This window comes from Siniperca chuatsi, linkage group LG7 (genome assembly GCF_020085105.1).
Source record: "Siniperca chuatsi isolate FFG_IHB_CAS linkage group LG7, ASM2008510v1, whole genome shotgun sequence".
Classification (NCBI taxonomy): domain Eukaryota; kingdom Metazoa; phylum Chordata; class Actinopteri; order Centrarchiformes; family Sinipercidae; genus Siniperca; species Siniperca chuatsi.
Genome location: NC_058048.1, coordinates 12,659,589 through 12,684,059, shown reverse-complemented (window position 1 = coordinate 12,684,059; position 24,471 = coordinate 12,659,589). Strand labels below are relative to the sequence as shown.

At 38.8% G+C, this 24,471-nt stretch overlaps 1 protein-coding gene across 2 annotated transcripts; it reads right to left on the bottom strand.

Moving 5' to 3' along the window:
• Nucleotides 1-2,140: 2,140 nt before the first annotated feature.
• Nucleotides 2,141-19,494, bottom strand: scn2b (sodium channel, voltage-gated, type II, beta). Of its 2 annotated transcripts, XR_006378647.1 has the most exons (6): nt 19,232-19,494; nt 8,843-9,003; nt 8,525-8,741; nt 7,248-7,440; nt 6,706-6,773; nt 2,141-6,243 (listed from the first exon to the last, which is right to left on the bottom strand). XR_006378647.1 is itself a non-coding variant. In XM_044202951.1 (5 exons), the coding sequence occupies exons 1-5, from the start codon at nt 19,311-19,313 to the stop codon at nt 6,213-6,215; spliced, it is 684 nt and encodes a 227-aa protein (XP_044058886.1). In that variant the 5' UTR covers nt 19,314-19,494; the 3' UTR covers nt 2,141-6,212. The 2 variants fall into 2 exon arrangements, 1 of the variants encoding a protein (XP_044058886.1); XM_044202951.1 differs by lacking the exon at nt 6,706-6,773.
• Between the last annotated feature and the right edge of the window lie 4,977 nt (nt 19,495-24,471).

Genomic DNA, 24,471 nt, shown 5'->3' with positions numbered 1-24,471 from the left:
CTTTTGTCTGTCCATCCATGCGTCTGTCGGTGGGGAACAGGGACCATCAAAAGGTGAGTCCTGTCTAAAGTTAAGAGCAGGTCTGTGGTACATACCGATTCTCACACACACACACACACACACACACACACACACACACACAAATCTGGAATTTGGAAGTTAAAGTTGTAAGTACCGGACTTCAATGCTGATATGTAATGAAACCTGTGCAGAACATGCAGCCGGCCTCTTGGTGGAGATTTTGTGTTGGAGGCTTGCAGCCTCACAGTTTGTGTTGTTGTGCAGCCTTATATGGTCTCATGGTTTGGAGTTGGACGTTAGGAAGGTAGTTTGAAACTGGGTATGATTTGCTTGATGTTGGCAAGACGTTGCAAGACGTTGGCTTGGTATGGAAAAGGTTTAACTATAAAAACATCAAAAAAAGATTGCAAGGTCTATGGGGTGTGTGTGTGCAGTGGAACTGCAACTAGAACGTTTAAATACATCTATTTGGTCTCTTACATGTCTTCTTATTCCAGTATCCTATTACTACTTGGTGTTTCCCTAGCTTCATATACCCACAATAAAGTTTTATATAATCTTCTAATCTGATACAATATTCTGTATTTAAGTGCATGAAATGTGTCATACTCCTATCGCGGCCAATTTTGAATTCTTTACTTTTTTGTTGTTGTGGTTTTTGAAAATGAATGTTTAATAATTAATTCCATGGTTGTTTCTTGAATATGATTTTTAAAAGGGTGAAGACTATGCAATCTATAGGGAAAGTATATTGGTTTTTAAAAATTCATTCATATAATACAAATAATTTGCTTAAAAATAGATGGATTTTCTCACTCTGTGCCTCGAAATTACTATAGCACCCATGTAGCACCTATGTTGTTTTAAGTGACAAACATTGTCTGTAATCTAGGATGATTATCAATGAAATATGTCTTTGGCCGTGACAACAGCACTGCGTGAAAAAACGCAGACCCTGCATTCATCTGAATGAGGCCACTGGGCTGACGCAGTAGGGGTGCATAGAGGCACAGAGGCAAAAAAAAGCAGGGTCATCCAGAAAAAAGTTAAACCAGGCTCAGATGTTACCACAACGCATTGCACGGTCACACAACGATGCTGCACTAGCCAATCAAATACGTGCAAGCACACAGCTTTGTAACGTGAATACCATATTTCTACTGCTTACCTCACTATTGCTGTAATAAAAGATCAAATGATTGCCACCTCAATAACTTTAAGTTGTAAAATCCTGTTTAATAGAATTATAAACTGCCTTGCATTGTTTTGGTGTCTGATAAATCTTCAAACTCATAAATTAGTTGCTCAAACTAGTGCAGGGCTATTTTTGGTCCTATAGTTCAGAACCAAAATTATTCCTGTTTGTCTGCAAAAGCTGAAAATATATACTCTACATTCACAAAGTCACCTTTGTCTGATTCTCAGTGGAGCAGCTCCAGGTTGTCCTCTCTGATGAGATCAGAGTACAGCTTGACTGTAAGCAGCAGCTTGAGACTTGTTACTGCTCACATACGTACAATACCCGAGCTGTCGTAGTGTCAAAGATAAAGCACGTGCATACTGTGGAGCAGTCAAAAGTCTTGATACTCTATGATACACTATGTAAGCATTTTGTTACAGTAAAGTAAAATATATATTTTGCCACTGTCGAGAAACAAAGGCTGGGCTGATGCATCAGAGGACATTCTGTGGGAGGTGAAAGATAAGAGAGGGATATGATAAAGTCAGGCGGCACAGTGGTGTAGTTGTTAGCAAGTCACCTTACAGCAAGAAGGGTTCAAATCCCCTGGCCAGCCCTTCTAGGGACTTGCTGGGTCCTTTCTGTGTGGAGATTGCATGTCCCCCCATGTCTTTGTTGGTTTCCTCTGGGTTTTTCTCGGTTTCCTCCCACAGTGCAAAGACATGCTAGTTTAGGTGATGTAAGGACTCTAAATTGCCTGTAGTTGTGAATGATTGTCTGTCTACATGTGTCAGCCCTGTTGTAGACTGGTGGTACAGTGTACAGTGGTGTTACCTGCTTCTCGACCAATGTGAGCTGGGATAGGCTCCAGCCTCAGGGAATCGTGAACAGGATAAGCAGGTATAGACAATGGAATGGATGGATAAAAAAACCCCCCAAAACTGTGACATTTTCCTTTATTTAAAATACATAATGTGATGACAGCTGCTTGTTCAGAGGCAGCACAGTGCAAGCATTAGTTTGGTGTTCACTAACATTTAAAGTGATACAAGAGCAACTATTCTGGGCAAACTCATAGCCAGAGGTGGGAAACAGGGATGCACAATGATAAATCTGCCTAGTACATGATACATTATTCATGTTTTTGTTTGTTTAATTGTTTCTAATTGAGAAATACAGTATATACAATATACAGTAATGTATGTAACTTCATATTGCCAACAAAACCTTTCTGGTAAAAACTGCATTAAATTTGCCCCAAATGTTAACCGGTCATCACCTTATGGGTCAACCAGACAAACCTAGCAACTTAGACATGCATGATCACACACAGACAGCAGTGTCCCAGGAAATGTGAATTAGGGCTCTCCCAGCCAAACAACTGCCGTTATAAGTATTTTGCCAACTATTTTAATATATCAATAAATCACCATTTTATTGTTGTTCTTCACAGCATGATAGTGTAAAACACACATAATCGTAAAAAAATATTGTATTATTGTGATGCCAAAGATGTGCATTTGATATTTCAGGAAATCACACAATACATCACCTGTAATGTTGCGAAACATAAATGATAAAATCAGAAATAATAAAAACCAATGAAAGACCCCAATTAAGTTATAGACCTAAACACACCTGTACAGTTTTTTTTTCTAACAATGTCAGAAACCACGACTGGCCAAGCCACCAGATTTGAAAGCACAAACCACACGCCAATAGCTGGATAACACAGCTAACTAGCTTGAGAGACCGGTATCATTGACACATCACTTTGTGGCACAGCTGGCCTGTTTAAACATAGTTAAAACATCATAGGACATTAAAGCTCATATGCTGTGACATGTAAAATGAACTTCAAATTTGTGATCAAGTATCTTATAAAGAGAATATTTTTTTCAACATTTAAGGTGCTCCAACCAAATAAATGATCAAATACACTACCAATACATTTCCCATTTAACCATACAATTGCCATGCCATGTTTCTATTACAACAGCCACACATTCCAATATACCATCTTAATAAAGTGAGCTTTATATGTTTTCCTCATTTTCATTATATTCACATGCTCTCCACTATGATTATTTTAGAATTGGTATAAATGTGTTAATGTGCAAAACAATATCTAGAGTTTATAAACCACTGTTGAGGTAAATGCATTACAGAGCTAGGATGTACATTTTAAAACTTTTATGACTTTTTTATATATTAATCTGCTTTAAAATACACACCAAAAAGTGTTTGTATCAAGGTGTAATGGATCAAAGTTTTTTTATTTTAAATCTCTATAAAACAGGGTTCCAGTTGGACTCCAGTTGGAGCTATAATAAAAAGACATTATAAGAGTCTGTATGGAAGCTTTTTTTCCCCATGATAAGAAATATTAAACGTGTAATTGTTTCTTGATATTTTACAGGAGGCAGATGAAACTCATCAAAGTTCGACCAAATACCTCTGAGACATTACAAATGACATATGCAAACAAAATATATATGCATGTGTCAAAATGAAATCTAAATAAAATCCAGTTATTATAATATTTGATAAATGGCAACACCTGATTGCAACATAGAGTGAAACCTTAAACATGCTTTGACTGACTCACATTGCCGTGGTTTTCTGGGAAACTTAACAGAACAGAATTAAGTTTCTTACTTTATTACAATATGTTTCTTTTTGATATGTACTGTTTGACATGCATTCATGGCGGTATAGTACACTGTGCATGCTTCAGTCTCCAAAATAACTAATTCTACCTGTTTTGGTGGACAATGACAATTCATAGTTAGACACTAATCAAACTAAAAGTTTGTCAGTAGGCTCTTCTCTGTCAGTCATGAATATAAGCATCTTATATTTTGATTTGAATCATTTGGTATTACTTCCTGTATTACTATCTGTAAATGGGACTCAACTCTTATGGGTCATGGTAAGGATTACTATGTAACTGTGTCCGTGTGTAGGCTTCTGTTTGGGCAACTATTATTAATTCCTACCATAAAGGTTGGCACCAACATGAATAATGTGATTGTGGGTGCAATGTGAGTTTTTCACTTAATTTTATCTCTAACCACATACTCCTCATCCAGTGGTAGCTTTATTTGTATTGTAGGGAAGAATTCTGAGAGGAAAGCTCAACACCGTTTTCCTATGCATTATGTGCAAATAACTGTACAATGTATTGCAGTCATGGAAATTCTAAGTATTGAATGGTAACCCTATAAATAAAAGACCTAACTGAAATATTTGCCTGCTACTAGAACCTCTTTATTCAGGTACACTAGCATTCATTCCTCTAGACAAGGCCAGGGTGCAGAAGTTTCTGTCATAGTGGTGGACAGTATAACCAGTAATGACATACAGTAGAAATATAAAGATTTGGCTTTGCTGTTTGTATTAGTACAGAATTAATTTTAACTGTAAAGTCACATAAAGCATCACTACAACTCACTGCGTGTTAACCAGTGAAGTTGTTCATTTAAGCATTGTCACCGAGACCAATAAAAAGTCTTCCGCTTCCTTTTACAAAAAAAAAAACACTTTTGCATGCTAACAAAAAGTAGATGAAGAAATAAAGACAGATAGACGACAGAGGCAGGACCAAAAGATAAAGAGATGATTGGAGAACGTGTTGCTTTAAATTCCTTTTTCACAAAAGACATTTTGACATGTCACAGTAGAAAAAACACAAAATGAATGATGGCTGAATTCCATTTAGCTGCTTCAGTTTCAGGGTCCTGGTATTGTGCCTGCTGGCTCACTGTCACTCTGGCTCTGTCTGAAATACCTCCCTCGTTAATTCATTTACTGCTCCCTATATAATAGACATTCAGTAGTTTATTCTATAGTTCTTCTTATTAATCATCATCATTTTGTGTTACCACTGACAGAGGTAATGTGTTTTATAGCTTCAAAATGAGACACAATGTATTGTGGGATTGTTGTCTGTGCCATGGACACTACTTTTTCTGTCCCATTGCAGGAACACTCAAAGAAAATGGCAGAGGGTAAATATAGTGCATTATATAGTAAATAGGGAATGATTTTGGACACAGCTACTGTCATGACTTACTGCGACAATTGAATACAACAGAGCCATCTGTGTGATTAGCAACACCTGTGCTTTTCCTACTGTGACAAGTCAGAATGTCTGTTGGCAAAAAAAAAAAGACTAACCTCTCTGGCTCAGACACAAGTAGACATCATTGAGACATACAGAGACATGATTTGGCTGAGTCACTGGCTATTATTTGTCTTTATTATAAGAAAAGCCAGCGGTGGAAGGACATTACACATACGTACATATGTGCAACTGTGTTAAGACATGGTGCCCATACAGGCAGTTGAGACACATGATTTTAAGGCAATGTTGAAAAAAACATGATTCACAGTATGTTAAACCAAAACATTTCACCCAAAACAAAATCCCAAAGTTGGACTGCAGCTGTTGTGAGACATTGAAGCCAACGGCACAATTTACCATCGCACAACAGATATACACACGTCTGCTCTGCAGTGTAATAAGCGTTGAACTTCATTAAGTATGAAGCTCTGCCTCCACAACCACTGTTAACTTTATTAATAGTTAATTAATAATAGATTTAACTTCAGGCGATAAAATTGGATACTGTGATGCTGCAATATTGTTACCGTTCCATTTTCAAACTATACTGTGGTATAAATGTTAGGTCGTGCCGCCGTCGTATAGTTTGCTATGAAAATGGCATTCCTAATCATGAGATAGACTTCTAATGCCACTGATATTGATTTGTAACTTTGAATAAAGCAATATGTGTTTAGTGGTTATGTTGCAGAAAAGTGTTACCTAGCTTATTAAAGACACATCTCACGCAGACATATAGAAATACGCAGGCACACGTAGACACATTCAGTACACGCACACACACACACATTAAGAATCACACTTGTGTGCACTGGCACACACACATACACACACACATGCAGAAGGGATGGAAGTATCAGTGGATGATGATTCAAGCAGTGGTTACTATAGATCTTCAGGAAGGGGGTGCACATGTCTGAAAGGAAAGAAAGAAAGAGAGAATGATGAACAATAACTTGATCTTAACTAGTATTATGCTTGGTAGACGCCCCAATAAATAAGCTTCTCTAGGGATAAAACCAGCAGGTAGAGAGATCCGGGGCACAACACACACAAAGAAAACGTGCACTTGCACTTATGTTGAACACTTTTGAGGACACTGCACATCCACAGTCCTCTTGTGATGGGGAAATGATTTCCAAGTTAGTCTACTGATTAATAACTACAGGTTCTGGTTCTCTTTGCTACAGCATCATTGTAATTACTGTTCTTAATGTAGGATGTAACATGCCTGTCCTGTCAGTTTGGTTTGACTTTGGCTGGTACTTTGATATTTAGTTGTATTTCATATTTTTCTCCATACTGTCCAAGTCAACTTAACCTCTACATGACAGACAACAACAACAGTCCAGATTGGGTGACATGAGCAGGTATTTACCAAAGGAGGTGTTGGGGGTGAGGGCTCCACAGGCTGCTGGTTCAATCAGATGACCCAGCTATGGTTGTCTATAAATATAAGAGAAGAGATGCCCAATAATACGACAACAGGTTAGCTTTCAGTCAATAGAGGGAGAAGGTTTGAGGTTTGTAGTCCAATTATAGGAGAGAAGGAGTTACGGTAGTTAAAGTGCTTAAGCCACAGGCACAGTTATGTCTGAGCTGTGTGGTTTTGATTTTGAGATATATACTATTGACTAGTCCATACTGAAGAAAGATATGAAATTAAGCCCCATGACTCGTGGTCTGGGCTGCAGAATTTAGGTTTTAAGGACTGAGGAATGTGGGTGTAAATGTGTGCTTAAGTTTAATTAAGGACCACAAAAAGTGGCTACTGGTATGCAACTCTTAATTCAGTGACATATGTCGATTCCTAGCGATATCCTGCTCTGACGTAGTTTTGTTGCTGCTAAAACAAGAGTGGCATACCATTAATTACTTTTTGATCTTGAGGATTAAAGATGTTATGGTGAGATTTCTTACTTGGTTCCCTCCTCTGCAACACCCTCAGCCTCCAGTTTTCCCTCCTCCTCCATCTTCTCCTCTGAAATCAGTTCCTGTTTCCGGTGTCGACGGAGACATTTCACTACTACCATGGAAAGGATCAGCAGAGCTAAGGCTCCACCCACTGAAGCCCCAATTGCAACTGCGATGGTTGAATCCCTCGGAGGAGGAACTGAGGAGAAGAGAGGAGAGGGTTAAACAGTTTGTAGACAAAGGATGGAAACAAGTGCAATGCTGGCTAAAAGCTCTACTGGGCTGATTAAACAGAGTGGAAAGAAAGTGCTGCTGAGTTAGCCTATGTCAGGTTTGTGTGTGTGTGTGTATGCGTTAGCGCAAAAGAGATGCTGAGGGACTAAGTTCAACCTCTTGTTGGTCATTAATAAGTAAAAAGCTGAGTCATCACCAGTAGGTCCCACACTCCAGGAAACACACACACACAGTATGTTATATATGATTATTGTGTGGTATTTATCCTTAAAGTACAGTGGCCGAGAGAGCTCAGTGCACTGTAAAACACAAGCAAATGATACTAACTTTGAGCCCACATACAGCATGTCACATTTAGAAGAAAAGTCATTAATACGTCTAGATTCTGAACTCTGTTACACTATTCCAAACGTGTATTTTTTGCAAAATATGGCAATACAATTTGTCCATTTGTAGCCTGTGTCTGATGGTGCAATTATCTGCAACAGTGTAAACAGCTAACTGCGCAAACCTACAAATGGAGTGTTTTTAGCCGTATTCTGGCGCAAGTATGAAAATTATTCATGAGCCAGCTGGCAATGTGGCTCGTTCTGCCACTCTCTTGACAGAAAAAAATCTGAGGGAAGTGGTATACATGCCCGATGTAGACCAATAACGGAAAGAACTGGATACTGAATGTTAATAGTTGTTTCAAATTACACTGATGAATGGTTTGTTCAAAATGTGCTTTTTCATAGATACAAAGTGAAATAGTGAATAAGATTAGTGAAACAGTCAAGAATGCTCTATTCATGCTCTTGCAGCTCTAAGTAATATCTCTGACAGCTAAATCTAGCCAAGACTTCACACACAATGTTTTTTATAGTAGCACTCTCCCTTAAAAATACACTTTCTGATTTTGGTTTAGCACTGAATAGCGCTTGTAAGTTCGGGAGCTGGGATGCTCATGTGAGCTATAACAAAATCAGGCAGTGTATCTTTAAGGTAGGGATTAGGATTTATAGACATTTACAATTTTGTCTCTTCAGAAGGTAGGGTTAGTATCTCACGTTCGGTAACAACACTGAGCTGTATGACACCATGTCCCTGGATGCGGTCTGGGGGGTTTCTGACATAGCAGTTGTAAATCCCCTCATCCTCCAGCTGAACATCTGATAGGGTGATTGACAGGTCATTCTTATCCAGGTTCCCGACAAAAGTGACCCTCTCTCCAAACCGGTACAAACGCAGAGGCACCATTCCTTTTTTCCTATAGAATGTCATAAACTATGAAGAGAGCGAGAGAGCGAGAGAGAGAGTTCATAAGAGGCTTAGAGTTTTAAGAGGTAGGCACCATAGTTGTTAAGCATAATAATTAGCCATTTTACCATCTCTTCTGTATCATTAAGTGATTCTTGGTAGGTCCAGTTCATGGCAAACTTGGTAGCATCCATCTTATAGCAGGAAGTAAATGTGCAGGGGATTTTGACAGTTGTTCCATTCAGCGCATTAATGTTATTGGGCACGAGCACATCCATGCTTGAACAACCTGTAAATAAAAACACCACCAGTATTAATAATGCTAGCACCAACAACAATAAAATATCTGAGCTGTAAGGAAAGAAGCATAATTGACTAGATTTTGAACAAATGTGGACAGAATTATTGATACATATTTCAAATCAACTGAAATTATGGATATCACGAATGGATCAGTAGATTGTGTTTGTGAATATAATTGCTTAAGACATATAAAAGGAAGGTAAATCTTTTTTTAAAGATAATTTTTTGGGGCTTACCTTCATTTGATAGGAACAGCTGAAGAAAGACAGGGAATGGGGGAGAGAGAGAGAGAGAGAGAGAGAGAGAGAGAGAAAGAGGATAACATGCAGCAAAGGGTAGTGGGTTGGATTCAAACCCAGGCCACTGCGGTAAGAACTCAACTTTGTACATGAGGCACGCACTCTACCAGGTGAGCTACTGGGGACCCCAAAAGGAAGGTAAATCTAAATAATGAAAAGGAAATTCATTGTACAAATTTTGGTATAGGAAAATGTTTCATTTTCCAGTTGATATTTGGTCTTTTTCTGGTAATATCTATATGCTAACAATAAATCTGGTATAAGTAGTTCAACTGAGATTTCAAATCAAAATGCTAGTTCGAGCAAAGTCACCAGTCATTGGTGTTAAAGCCTTTTTTGAGTTTGTCAAGATCAGTCAAAAGACTAGTCAAAATCAAGTACAGTAAAGCCCACACGGCTGATTTGTTGTACACTGCAATACCTCATTTATCATCATCTACAGGTTTGCGATTGCTTACATAATTTGTGTAAACTGTAGGTAATCTCACACCTGTATATGGCGTGTTTAACCAAAACATACTGCAAAATAAACAGATTTCAAGACAATTTTCAGACTGAACAACTTAAAAGTATAATTCATCAGCAGTTTCAGCTTCCCTGTACGTAGTGAGGATGTGGGTTTCCATGTAACTGCTGACTCCTCTTCTGCACTCAATTTGGAGAGTGCTGTCTTTCAGGCTGACAGTCATTTGGTATCCTCAAGTCACAGAACAGACTTAAATGTGGGCAAGTCCCGCAAAGTGTTTGTAGATCAAGCAATATGCCTGCTGTATAGTTAACAATTCCAGTGAAGTCTGCTCAAAACATAGACAGCACACAGAAAGGGGTGTTTCACAGCATGCTTATTTAATTTGCATCAGCCTGAGGTGGCTTTGCATGTTGCATTTTCCAAGCAATGGCTCCGTCTAAAAAATAAAAAGTAGGCTAAAGTTTTCACATTATTTCAGTTATCTATTGGTGCTGGAGAATGTGACATCCATGTGGAAACACAGAGATTTGAGCTTTAAAATCGTTATTTGTGATATTAAAATGTAGCATGTAAGCTTGATTGCAGGTAGCGATGGAATCACGTTATTCACCTTGAATATGGTTATGCTGTAATCATGCTGAATTATGTCAAACCCCATGTATGAAATAATATGGATAATCAGTGTAGTGGAAGCCATGATATATTGTTTTTTGAACTGTAAGCAGGTTTAATCCTTTGTCGAGGATGAAATAGTGATAATATTTTCATTGTTATATTTTCATTTATGTACCAATTGTGCAAATCATGTATGGTGGATCTCTTTAAACTATGTCGTAATGTTAAAAACAAACTGTCTAATATAAGACTGATGACAGCCAAATCTTATATTTCAGTTATCACCGGTATGATTGTGATGAAACTTTGATGAAACTGGGGGATGATGATTTTTGGCACTGTGATCTGGCATTAACGAATTTGGCCTAATGGAAACAGTAGATTTAAGTGGAATTAGACACTTATGTATTGTGGGCATCTGATTTTTAAATGTATGTTTTGCTTTAATGCAGGTGAACGTCTAATTTATTGTGCGAAGTATATTCAAAGTAATTACAATCATTGCAGTTGATTAAGTTATCAGGAGGGGTGGCAGGATGGCAAAATAGCATATTCTTCAGTTTGGAACACTGAAAGAGAACAAAAGCCTTTATTTAACCTCATGATCACGATCTCACTTGTGTAGCTGTATCTAGAAACTCTGTTAGATAGGTGCTTAGACTGCTCCATTAAGCCACTTTAGGAAGTATCTTGAGTTTAACATTTTAAAATGAAAGTCAAAAGCATATAACTGCATATAATGTAACTTGAAATGCAAGTATCATTTAGTTTCCTCCTCCCCTCTGACAAAATGTCTCAACATGGGCTTACACTCCCCAGACAGAATCTGTGCCTCTCTCTCAGTATGTGTGTGTGTGTGTGATGGGACTCTGCACCATTCTCTCCTCTGCAGTCGGGTGTTTCTGGCTTCCTTCCGACTGCTGCTGCACCACTCTAGAGGCCTGCCTCTCTACACCACACACACACACACACACACACACACACACACACACACTTTCTTCATCTCCAACCATCGTCCATATGTATAATTTACACACACACACACACAATTTTCCATGCACACAGTTCAACACAGTCAGGTGCCTTGTGATGCAGCGCAGCACCTGTTTCTTACTCTCTCTCTCCCTAATACACACACACAAACACACACAAACATGTATACACACCCTCCTACAAGGTGTGCATTGTCAGCAGTGAGCCAAGCATGCTAGCTGTGCTAAGTCAATGCTCATCCTCACATACTGACCTGTACACACAGCTAACACCGACACATTCAAGCAGACACCACTGTCACGGACACACACGCACACACGTAAGCACTGTATACACATATGTATCTTTGCTACTACAGCCCACACACAGATATACAGTGTGAGAAACAGTTTTGATTCCTGCTGATTCAGCAGTCCTGTGGATGGTGAGAAAGAGAGGCAGATGCAGAGCCAGAGAGACAGAGACTTGCTAACAGATGAAATACTGCAGTGAAGCAGCCTCATGCGACTCCTCCCTCTCTCTGCCCCTCCCTCTTTCCTCTCCCATCTTTGTCCATCTCTCTTACCTCCTCTCACGCCTCTTTCCTGGTATCTCTTCTGTCCAACCCCTCTACTACCCGCAAAATTACAGTTTTTCTGTTTCTCCCCAGCTTCACGTTCCAGTACTCCATGCATTTTGTCTCTCTTACTCCCTTCTACTTCCCTCCATTGTTCCCTACTCTCACAAGGTCAATGCAGGAAAAAAAAGGTAAATCGTAGGTAGGTCTGTTACATCATCTTTCCTGTGTGTTCCCCATTCCTCTTATCCAACTCCACAGTATGTGACCACCTTTTCATTACGTTTTACTTATGCACATAATCCTATTCACATTAGAGGTGTATATTGGTAAAAGTATAGTTTTAATTTAATGGAGGGGAATCCGTGTTAAGAGGTAAAGCATGTCTGCCTGCCTCATTGATGGGTAAAGAAGGCAAGTACAAACCAACAGATGGTACTGCTATTTGTTACATCTTTACGGTATACAAAAGCAATTGGATAACAGAGTCAAAGAGGCACCACAACATATCTAAGCAACACTGTGAGTCAGGTGCATATTTCCATTGGGAGTATGCACAAATGTTTTTGATTTCCAAATGAAGGATGGCTCCTAAAATTATACAATCCTTCGATCATCCAGGAAAGTTTCAATACTTTATTTTTTTTTTTACAGTAGGCTTGACTAGTCTAAACTCTCCCACTTCCAGATCTTTGTCCAATTAGGCATCTGTGGGATGACAAAGCCACGGACAACATCCTTTGAAGGTCTCTTCTAAAAGTGATTTAAAGCTGCTTTGAGGGCACAAAGAGCTGCAGCTTAGTATTTAAGGAGGATGTTCCAAAAAATGTTGACTTTGGGCTCTATTTCCATGACAGTCATTTACTAGGACTGAGTTGTACAATCCCTAAAAGTATCACCACTCACTTGTTTTGGTGTTGAAGATGGTTCTGACTAGATTTAGGGGATGGTTCTGAATGGTTTGATATAGTAAATGCTGGTCTTGAGTGTGTTGACACTTGAGGGTTATCAAATGGGCATGCTCCTTCTTGAAGATGCCAACTATCTATAGTGGGCTAAGCAACACTATATAGCGTCCTTCAGGTTGTTGCCCGTGTTGGGTATTTTTGTCTTTAGCTAAAGCAAGGGGCTGCTGCTTTCTGCAGCTTCACTGAAGACCTGGATGCTTTTTTTGGGTCTAGCCTCTGATCCCCACCTCCTTAGAGCCAGAGTTCACCACAAAGCCCCTACAACACACGTCAACTGGGAGCACTTCTAAATTCTTAATATGACCCCAGGCCTACATTAGCTTAATGATGATGGCATCAGGACGAGTTAGTCCATAACATCAAATGTGATCCCAGATGTGTTGCTGGTGAAAGAATTATTCAATTCCCAGCTGCTTTCAGTGGGGCAGATATTATTTGTTATTCGCTTAGCTTCCACTCCTGCTGCTGCTTGGCATCTGAGCACTTGATTGTGTGAGACAACTGTTACAGTTGACAAGTTGCAATTGACCATTTGGTATTTTGATGACTCGCTGCAAATTAGACTGCAAGTTAGAATAGGGAGCTGTAGGTTGTGGGTCAGTATCGCTCAGCCAGCACAGAGCAGTTTTTGGGTCAAGTGTTACTATTGTTTATGCGCTTGCCTCCTAACACTAGATCTACTTAATAAAACCTGTAAAGCCTACAAACCATTTGTGGATGATATGTTGACCCCAGCATGCTGTCTTTTAAGTGTTATAAGTCTCGTATTGTTTAGTTACAACGCAGTTGTGTTCTGTTCTGCTGGGCTTAGCTCTAGCACCCCCTGCTTTGGAGAAAGCCACACTGCATTCTGCACACTGCAGCACTCTATGCTCAGGTTCCAAAAGGGAGGGTGCAGTCAGCAGTCAATACAGCTCACAACAAAAATATGACATCTGTAAGTAACTCCTGGAGAAACTGCAGGAATCCTGTGGGCTGGAGAAGCTTTTCTCTGATAATGTAATGACTAGACTGGGATAGCAGTCAGTCTCAGAACCCTATAAAGTAATAAACAAAAGCAGTACTCTGTGAGTACTGCAGCATCTTTGTGTGATATGTTCCTGTAATATTATTGTTATTTAAACACTACTACATATGGGAGAGAAAAACAACACAGTACCACAGACAGGGATGCATTATCCAGTATACAGACCTTACTTCACTGCAGTGCTGTAGGCATGATAACTGCTCAATATGCCTATACTCTTTTATGATCACTTGTAAATTCCATACAACATGGAAAATATTGAATGACTGAGTAAGAGTTGAAAGCTACTTTCCATTCTTTGTCCTCATCTCCCCTCCACTCTCTGTCCTTCACTGTTATGCATTATTGACAGTTGTGTCTACTTATAGTAGAGTCACCAAGTCTGGCTGCTTTAAGATACAGTACATTTTGACTTTCAAAAAGCACTTACAGGGTTTAAGTGGAATCTACAGCAGATATAACACATGTACACCCAGATAAAAACACAGAAACATGTACAGCAAGTACACAGACGGACATAAATGTACATAAAAGCCTCTAGTTTTGGAATACAGGCAGTGTTAAATATTACCAGCAGACTAAACCAAGTGATGGTATCAATAATTAAAAAGTGACTAATCCAAAAATTATGTATAAGCAACTGATATGAATGTTCACAAAGCTTTAGCATAACAATGTTTTCGATCAGTTAAGTTTCAGTTCACTGTTCCCCAACAGGATGGGACAGGAACCTGAAACACTGAGTCCATCTTAAAAATAAGGAAACATCAGCAGCTGTCCTACACTTTCAAATACTAATTATTCTAATAATTAATTCTGTGTTACAAAGATGTCAGGGGATACATTATTATAGGACTGTGCAGGACTGCACAGAAAAAGATAGTGACAGTTCACAGGAATGCTGGTGAAAAGTATAAAAGTAAAGGTCAATTAAAGGTGTATTATCAAGTAATATAAATGCCTTTGTTACATTTGAAAATTATATTAAATTATCTGTAACTTTCTACTTTTATCAGCAACTAAGTATGTGCTACATTGTCAGGTCTTTGGCAACACTTGGTGGACAATGTCATGATGCAAAATAATGACATTATCTTTTGGAAAACAGTATATCTTGCGATGCCAGCTGCTCTATTGGGGAGGGCATCTTAAGAATGTTACTCAATATTTCCTTGTAGGCTAGGATTAATGTCACTTGGATAACAAACAATAAGGATAAAATTATACTTAAACAGTATTATTCCGTCTGTGTGGAACAAATCCATAATCAAACCCATTCCTAAATCTGTAAAAGCTTACCCTACAGTTCCATTAAACTATTATTATCAGCTCAATCTGTACAGTTTATAAATTGGTTTCAGGTGTCCTCAATAATAGACTTAATAATTACCTAGAGTTTCATGGAGTGTTGGTGGATGAGCAGAATGGTTTTAGGAAAAACAGGGCATGTATTGATCACATTTATGCCATATCCTCTGTGGTGACAGCTAGACTAAAAGAGGGTAAAAACATGTTTGCTTGTTTTGTTGATTTCAAGAAAGCCTTTGATTGGATCAAAAGAGATCTTTTGGAGTATAAGTTAATTTTTGCTCTGGTATTGATGGTAAATGTTATAATCAAAGCCTTGTACAAAACCCTAGTAGCATGTGTACAGTTAAATAATTTCAGGACTGTCTGGTTTCCTACTCCATTTGGAGTGAAGCAGGTATATGTGCTCTCCCCTATTTTATTTGCCCTTTATGTAAATGACTTAGCTCAAAAAATCAAGCAGGCCAACCTAGGCTTATCGATTGATGATATGAACTTTAGTATTCTGTTATATGCTGATGACATTGTATTGGTTGCCAAGACAAAGATGAATTTACAATAAATACTGAATATTATGAGTTTATGGTGTAGTAAATAGGGGTGGGGAAAAAAACTATTCACTTAAGTATTGTGATTCTTTTTTATATTTTTTTAATTGTTATATATATTATTAATTATTATTATTTATTTATAATTAATTAAATTAATGTATTCTTTTTTTTTAATTACTCCTGAACTCTTATGGCACTAGCTTGATGAGCAGGAACTGCTAAATGTAGCAGTTTATTTCAAAAAGTATTTTATTTACCACTTTTATATACAGTACAGCAATGATACTGCTGAAATAAAACTCAGAAAGACTGACTGACTTGATGTGCATTGTTTTTGGAAAAAATACTCATGATATACTCATGATATTCTCTAGAAGTGTATGATTCAACTTTTCCCCATGGTCTAGTGTTAAAAAAGCAAACAAAAATCACAATAAATCGGAATATCGAATTGTAATACTTGTAGAATCGCAATACATATCGAATCAGCACCCAATATCTTGATAGTATCGAATCGGGAGATAAGCATATCGTCCCAACCCTAGTAGTAAATGGAGACTTGCTATTAACAGTGAAAAAACACAGATTTTACATTTTAGAAAGCAATGTGAGCAACAAAGCAACCATATATTTCAGTTAGGATCAATAATCCTAAAGTACACCACTTACAAATATCTTGGTTTTGTCTTTAATGAAAACATGAGCTTTACCGGAGGGAAGAAAAGCATTGGCAGAGTCAGCAAGAAGAGCGTTAGGGTCTGTGATGAATAAAATGAAACTGTGTCCTGACCTTGGTTTTTCAATATTTCAACACAATTTTGGTTATCTGAAGGTGAAATGTTGAGTTGGATATTTAATATGGAGATTTTTTGTCTTAGTAAGATTTATAGAAAAAAGACTGTATCCAACATAGCACAGGCATGGCCTGTTTGAAGTCCATGCCAGTGCATTTACAATACATGCCTTTTCTTTTCAGTGTGCTGCTGCCCTCTAGTGCCTTTCTGCAGGAACTGTAACTGTGGGGTTGCCGAGTAAAGTTGAAACACTGATCGGCAGAAAGAATATTGGTGGGAAACTGCAGGAGCTTCAGAAGTCTGTCCACAGGACAAACTTGTAGTTAGCCTAGACTATAGTTGGTGTTTTTCCAAAAGGCAGCATACAACAAATGCACAAATTGAAGCTGTATTACTCTAAAACAACATTACTGAGTGTTTTCCCTCTGCATTAAATGTCCAGCAAGGATCTGCCATGTGTGTGGTTTATGGGAAAAGAGTCAACACAATAATGCTTGATCAGTGGGTGAAACTTTTCTCCTTTCTCACATGCTTGCAGCACTACCTTTTCTGACCTTAGTAGTTTTCATGGGTGAGCTCAGGGTGTGGCACCACATCTGTTATTCAGCATATGAAGCATGTCGGCATCTTACATTCGTAACCACCTAATGTATCTAAACTGTGGATTAATGTTAATATATTTATTTCTGAAATTAAAGTAAGTTGGCTGATTGGTTTGGATATTTGAGAATGTAACAACGTTTTTGATAGGCCTATGTAAGATGTCGTCCCATTTTATGTAATCTTTAATTTAGACAATTAAGCAGCTTACAAATAAATAAGAATTAGAGAGGAATTAAGAGGAATGCAGTAATCTTTCAATTTTCCTTTAGCATAGGCCACATCCTGTTGAAAAGATAACGAAAGGGACAACTGTAGCTTAGTAGCATCTCCATGCAACAAGCTCCCCAGCAACAGTAAACTTTTGGATATCTATTTTCAGTTGGCATAGGTGAAAAGCAAAGGGTGCTGACACCATCCAAAAATACACTGGTGTAAGTTCCCTGTGTAATTTCCACACCACTAACCTGCAACATTTGATGAAACAAGAAGACAAAAGGACAATTTGAAGACAAAATTCAACTCCATTGTCCTTTTGGCTGTATTTCCACACTCTCTCACTCAAACCAAGATGTCGTCTTTCAATATGGTTTTAAAGTGACAATGAAATGATGAAAATGTATGAAAATGAGATTTTCCATTAAACTTGACAAACCTTTTTTTTTTTTAATGCCACTTTTCCCCCATTACTTTAAGTTTGTGGAAAACACTATCTTCAGTGATGGACTCATTCAAAGAAAAATACCTTCCTCTCCCTAACTGATATACCATAGGTCTAACCACTCTCCCAGCACGATAACCCAGCCTCACGTCATGTGTCCTGCCCGGGTTGATCAACCTCACCTTGACTTGGGTGCAAAGGGCCAAGTGAAGAGGGATGGGAGCCCAAAATGGACCATGGTCTACATGGTCCCTGATCGTATACAGTGAGCTCCTAATTCTCTCTTTGATTTATCATTATTTGAAAAGAATAACAGACTTTCTTTAAATCCTGTTTCCTGCACGAAATGCTATTTCTTCTTTAGGTAGGCGCACAGTGACACTTTGTGACACTTCCCCACATTACTAGTGTGCCACACATACGCGTACATTTGTCACTGACAAGAAGTGGCTTTACTGTAGCATTTAATATTGCAACTACAGTAAGCAGCAGGAAGGGTATCTCCCCTATTTTGTAGCTCAATGTTGTTGTTCCTCACCACAACACTGGCTTTTATAGTGCAGGATGAAGCTGGCTTTTGTTTGTAAATCTGCTGGGGAGCACCGGCTTTATATTTAAGCCTGTTTGATCATTCTCCATTGGAGTAATGATGCTGTGGGTTTGATCAGATGTGGGTCACACCAGTGTGGAAGCTGGGTTTGATCTGGTAGCTGTCTTTTTTTTTTTTTTTTTGAAATCTGTGAATTATCATGAACCAGTCCTGGTTGGATATGTTCACATCTGCTCCCTGTTTCATGTGGCCATATAAATTCATAGACCTATGTAGATGACCCCTATATGGAGGTTTATATGCCTGCTACTGAATACAAGGCCTATAAATATCAACAGCACATTATTAGCACCTTATTATATGCCTATTTCTATCCATCACTCACAGCCGTGAGTCACAGAGACCTACCCTATCATTCTGACTGCAGACTAAGCCAATATTTATTTTTATATAGTGCATCATAATCCCGTTTAAAGGCTGTGATACACCGGGACATTTATTTAGCTGTCAACAGAGGCTAAATAGAGACGTGAGGGGGAAATATAGTCCTTACAGAACTAAATCAGAGCGGTCGAGGAAAGCAACGACGATCTGGTTTTAATAGATGGCTGGTGTCTAACTAGCAAAATGCTACTAACAATTTACCGACATGATGTCACATTATACCCATTTTCTCCCTCTCTCCCTCCCTGTCACACACACACACACACAGGAGAAAATGCCTATAGATGGAGCAAGGTGCGGGAGCGATCATCTTATCGAACTGTTGATCCGCGTATCAGTGTATGAAAGCGCCGATCGCTTTGGCTGTTTTGTTTCTTACCGGAGAGCGAGAGCAGCAGCAGCAGCAGCGCCGCGCTCACCAGCTGGACGCCAGAGCTCCTTTCCTGCGCGGGGGAAGACATCTTCTCTCCTTCTTATAAAAAAAAACAACTCGACGCTTTTATCTATTATAATTTTAATAAATAAATAAAAGAGCAGCAAGTCGGCTCTTGGTGTGTGCGTTAAAATGCTAAAACTGGTTATTTTTGTTTTAGAGGCAGGACATAGCTGGCAGTGGCTGTAGCCTTATGACGGTTGGTCTCATGGTTGTCGGTTTGTTGGCGGTGGAGGAGAGCGGGCAGGACAAGAAGCACAGTGAAATAAAAAGGGGGATATCTCCCTCACAGATGTGTGATGTGTTCAGAGGTGGGCAGAGTAGCCAAAAACTGTAAAATAAAAGTAGGTCTTACTTGTTACTTTTCAAAAACAAGTAGGCCCTAGCCTACTCAAGTAGAAGTAAAAGTAGTCAACAAAACAACTACTTGACTTAGAGTATAAAAGTAAAAAAAAACTTAACAAATAAAAAACCAAGACAAAAAACTACTGTCTTTTCCTCCCAAGTCTTTTATTTGATGTGGATATGTCTGGAATTAGGCCTGTTTCAACCACAGATGGTCTTCCTCAGGTAATGGTAAAGAAGTGAACATGTACCTGCAGTTATACGTGATGAAATGACAGTTCATCATCTCCTAATTAGATAACCTGCCACATATACACCAGGACAACATTCCCAGGCTGTATCTCTCAGGTGTGATCACAAAATATCACGTTAATATTATACTCTGTTAAGTAGCCTACACCAATAAGCAAAGATTTGAAAAAAAAACTAACCAAATAAATTCTTTCCCATCACTGGCCACAGATCAGATGTGAGTGCACCACATCCAGGTCTCTCCAATCACATGAAGACAACACGATTAGAGAAGTGGCCAAATCAGTCTCTAATCTTTCAGAAAATGTCTAATATCAGATGACTCATTTAGGCTGATTAGGAGAAAATGCTGTGAAGTTTCATCATTAATTGCCTATTAAATACAGATGTGTCCACTTCTTCACTTTTACCTGAGGACCATCTGTGGCTGAAACATTATATCACTCATGGCCACATGAAATAAAAGTAGTTTGTCCTTTTTGTTTTTTCGTGTGCATAATTTGGTCTCTACTTTTCTGTCTCTCTTCATCAGGCTAGAGCACGACTAGCTGAATTCACATCGCTTGCAGACCGTTAGCTTGAATATTTAAATTACAGCAGAAAGCAGGAGTCATTTTGAAGCATGATGTACTGTATGTATATATTATTAAAGTTTGTGCATTATTAAAGCATTAACACAACAGACACACTTACTGCTCTCTGTCAGCTAATTTGTCTGTATATCAGCTGCTAGCGCTATTTGAAAGCCATACTCCTTCAGCTATTATGCTGCCTGAACAGAGTCATGTGGAGGCGTGGCTGCGGTAGGATAACAGCGCGCTTCTTAACGAAAATGTGCATAAAATTAAAGTAATGCCTTTTCTCTAAAAATCTACTCATGTAAGAATATAAGGTAGGTAGGTAGGTAGGTAGGAGTAAATGTAGGTTAACTTGTTACTACCCATGCCTGGATATGTTGTAATAACTGATAACTGTACTAAAGAGCAACAAATAAGCTAAAAGGAGGAATAGAAGAAAAAAATCAAACAGATGCAAATGGGTTAAACGTTAGATAAATGAGCGGAAAAACATAACAAATGTAGCCTACTTTAGTTGTCTTCCACACAGAGTAAGGTTCACCAGGCTCTGGTGGACAACCTATGTAATTTTGAATATGTTTCTAAATAACCTCGAACCTAGTTTACCATTTCTGCACTGCAATTTCTTGTTATGTATCAGCCTACATATACACCGATACAGATATCTGCAATAAGCTAACATCGGCCATTGTATTGCCTTAAGTGATTTATCAGTCTAGCTCTATGTGCCAGCTATCGCAGTCACCAAATCTCAACCAAACTGAGCACCTATGAGAGATTTCCTCCACTAGAGCTCCAGAGACTTGTAGAATCAATGCCAAGGAGCATTGAAGCGGTTCTGGAGGCTTGTGGTGGCCCGACTAAGACACTTAGTTAGGTGGATTTTTCCTTTAATGTGTCACTGGTGTGTATGTAATTTACATGTAGATCAAGATGACGACCAATGCTATTTCAGGTGGGAGCAGCAGCTATTTTATGTTGGACTTGTACTAAGTAACAATATTAAAACTCAACATCTGAGTGTTACTATACGTGCACATAAGCATCAGGAAAATAATGTCTGTATGAGGTCAAAAGGATATGGAGGCTCTACTAAGAGGAACCAGGCTGCAGTGCAGGCAAACAAAAAATTAAGCAGAGACCATCCCAACCTCCCTCCTGTAATCCATTCCTCTATCCATCCTTCCTGGGTGGGAGGCAGGAGGAGAGGATACTGGGAAATAAAAGAGGCAAACACTAACTGGTGGTCACAGGTATCACCTTTCCATCTTTTCACTTGTTACTCACTGGAGGCAAAGAGATGAGGATGCTAGCAAACACGAGTGATGTACGATTGGTGAAAAGAGGGAAGTGGAGAGAGAGGCTAGACAGTGACAGGGTATAGGTCAGAGGCAGAGGAGAAGACTCAATAATTCCTCTGAGCAAGCCGATAATCTCAGCTTTCAGAAAAATGGGTGATGTAAGGTTGGAAGAAAGAGGAGAGGAGCATTAGAGAGAATGAGGAGTGAGGGAGGGAGGAGGTGTTATGCTAAGACAGGATGAGTGGTAAAGTAAGAGGCAAGAGGGACTTGAAAGAGTGGTTTGAAAACATTAAGCCATTAGGAGAAGAAAGGAGGCAGAGGAAGAGGATGGGCTGGTTGCCGGTCTGTGGTTGCATAACAACACTGCCGACTACCAAATTCATTGTCAAAGCAGTGGAGGCTTTCCATATAAAGTATCCATTAACATAGTCCACTTACGTTATCGACTAGGCCTATAGGCTAGGTCATACAGTAGCGTTCAGTACAATCATAAAGGGTGGACACAACAATAGAAATACACCTACAGTAATCTAAGCATTCAGTTTTTGTGTTTGCTCGTATTACCTTGATGATGCAGTTGTGAGTCACTGTTTTACTCTGGGATTGTGCTGTTGGGGCTAAAACTGTGCATCAAGCTGGGGAATCAGCCCAAACTGTTCATAACAAACTTGAGTTTTGTGTAATGATGCAACATTATCGCAGTTTGCCAGGAAATCTACAAGTTCATGCTCCGCAGTCAGTGAATCCTTTTCATAATGGACACTTTATGAGCTTCCACGTAGCACCAGCCTTAGGCCAAAATGTCCATCTGCACGCATTCTTTCTTCCAGTACTTCTGTGTGATGGGTTGTAACACTCTGTTGTAGCGTCCAGTTGCTGCTTAGAGACAATGTGTTTAGATAGTCCTTTTTAGCATCATTTGAACTGTTTAGGAAAAGTTTGGTAAAACAGTAACAGTGAAAATGACATGCAACAATTACCCCATCTACATTAGAAACATAAACCTCATACAAATCTTGTTTAATTAAATCTACCTTATGGCAATTTTAACGGCTGCAGCTGGTTCAAGGTACGTTTATTTGTCATTCTGCTGGTCATTCTATAACACAGGGCTGCACAATGAAATTAAAGTGGTAGCCCCCTTCACGCTACACACAGAACATACATACAAATATTTAAAATTAGAATAGAATAAAAATAAAAAAACAGTTACTTATATACATATATTATACAAGGTAGTGGTATGGTAATGTGCAAAACCAGCATAACAGAAAGTTCCATGTGATTTATTTATGATGCCGTGCAGAGGAATTGTGATGTACAATAATGCTATTGTGCTGGATTTGTATTGTATTGTAAAACTGTTTCTTTCATCTGGGTTGGGAAAGGTCATGGTGGTGCTGAACGTCACCACTCAGTGTGGAGAGCCTTCCCAGCTTCTGCACTCTACAACACCAACCTTACTGAACATTGTTCAATGTGAAAACTCTTACTACACTTATTAAGTAGTCAATATTTATTGATTACACAGATTTGTTTACAGAGCTACAAAATGTAATCCGTAAAGATTTTTTTTGAAATTAAACAAAACTACTACTAACACTTAATAGAGTAAAGCAAATCAATAGAATAACACAAGAACGGTTCTCTCTCTCTCTTTCTCTCTCTCTCTCTCTCTCTCTCTCTCTCTCTCTCCTGTCTTTCTGCAGAGAGAAGAAATGTTGCTGCAAAGAGTGCTCCTTTGTTGCTAGGCAGCAGGGATATTGTACAAGAGTGCATTACTGCTGTGCTGACTGTTGCTGATTTTATGCAGACAATCGGAGGTAAGAGGTCTGTTAAGATAAAAGACTCATAAGGTCTCAGATATAGTTGCGGCATATAAGGTACCTTGCTGTAAACCCCCCCCAGCACCATTCAAAAACCTTTATTAACACACACACACACACACACACACACCCGCCCCATATCACATGGCATATTTTTGAAAGATAGATCAATAGATGTTTTATATTGCTAATTGTTGACTTACCATCAGATTGTGAGGTTTTCTTTATTGCAGTGGATGGCGGTTATTATTTTCTAAGGGTGCATGAGGTTAAAGGGGCACCTCCAGACCCTCGCAGATTAACACACATTCAACTATGTATGTGCCAAAAATATTCAGATCATCATTCCATATCCACTGAGTCCAATGATTAGCAAATTTAACCAGAGAAGATTCTTTTGCTTTGTGACTACACACTCAAACCAATCAATCATTTGATAGCAGGCAAAAAATGTATTATGTTTGAGTGTTCAACTGTCAATAATAAATGTAATACTTGAACTACACCAGTGAAAAACCCACTGCAAGGTGTAACTAAAGGAAGCCAGGCAAACTTTTTGCTCCTGTTAGCAGTCTGACATACAGGGCTTTACAGATAAATGGAATTTATATGGGTATATTTTAACGTTAACCTCGTACACTAATAATACACCATCATGTAATTTTGAAATGTTACAACTTGTACTGTAAAATCAAGCATCATAAAACTTGCCCCAGTTTATCACTGGGATTATTTGCAGTTTTTCAGCTCTTTGAATGAAACTTTAACTTGGAAATGTTAGACTTTACAAGTTCACAGAGAAGCACCCATATTTGCCATGAGTTTTGGTCTCTATGAAGCTAGACTGTCTAGTTTGGCGAGGATGAGCAGGCTCAGCCTGGCTT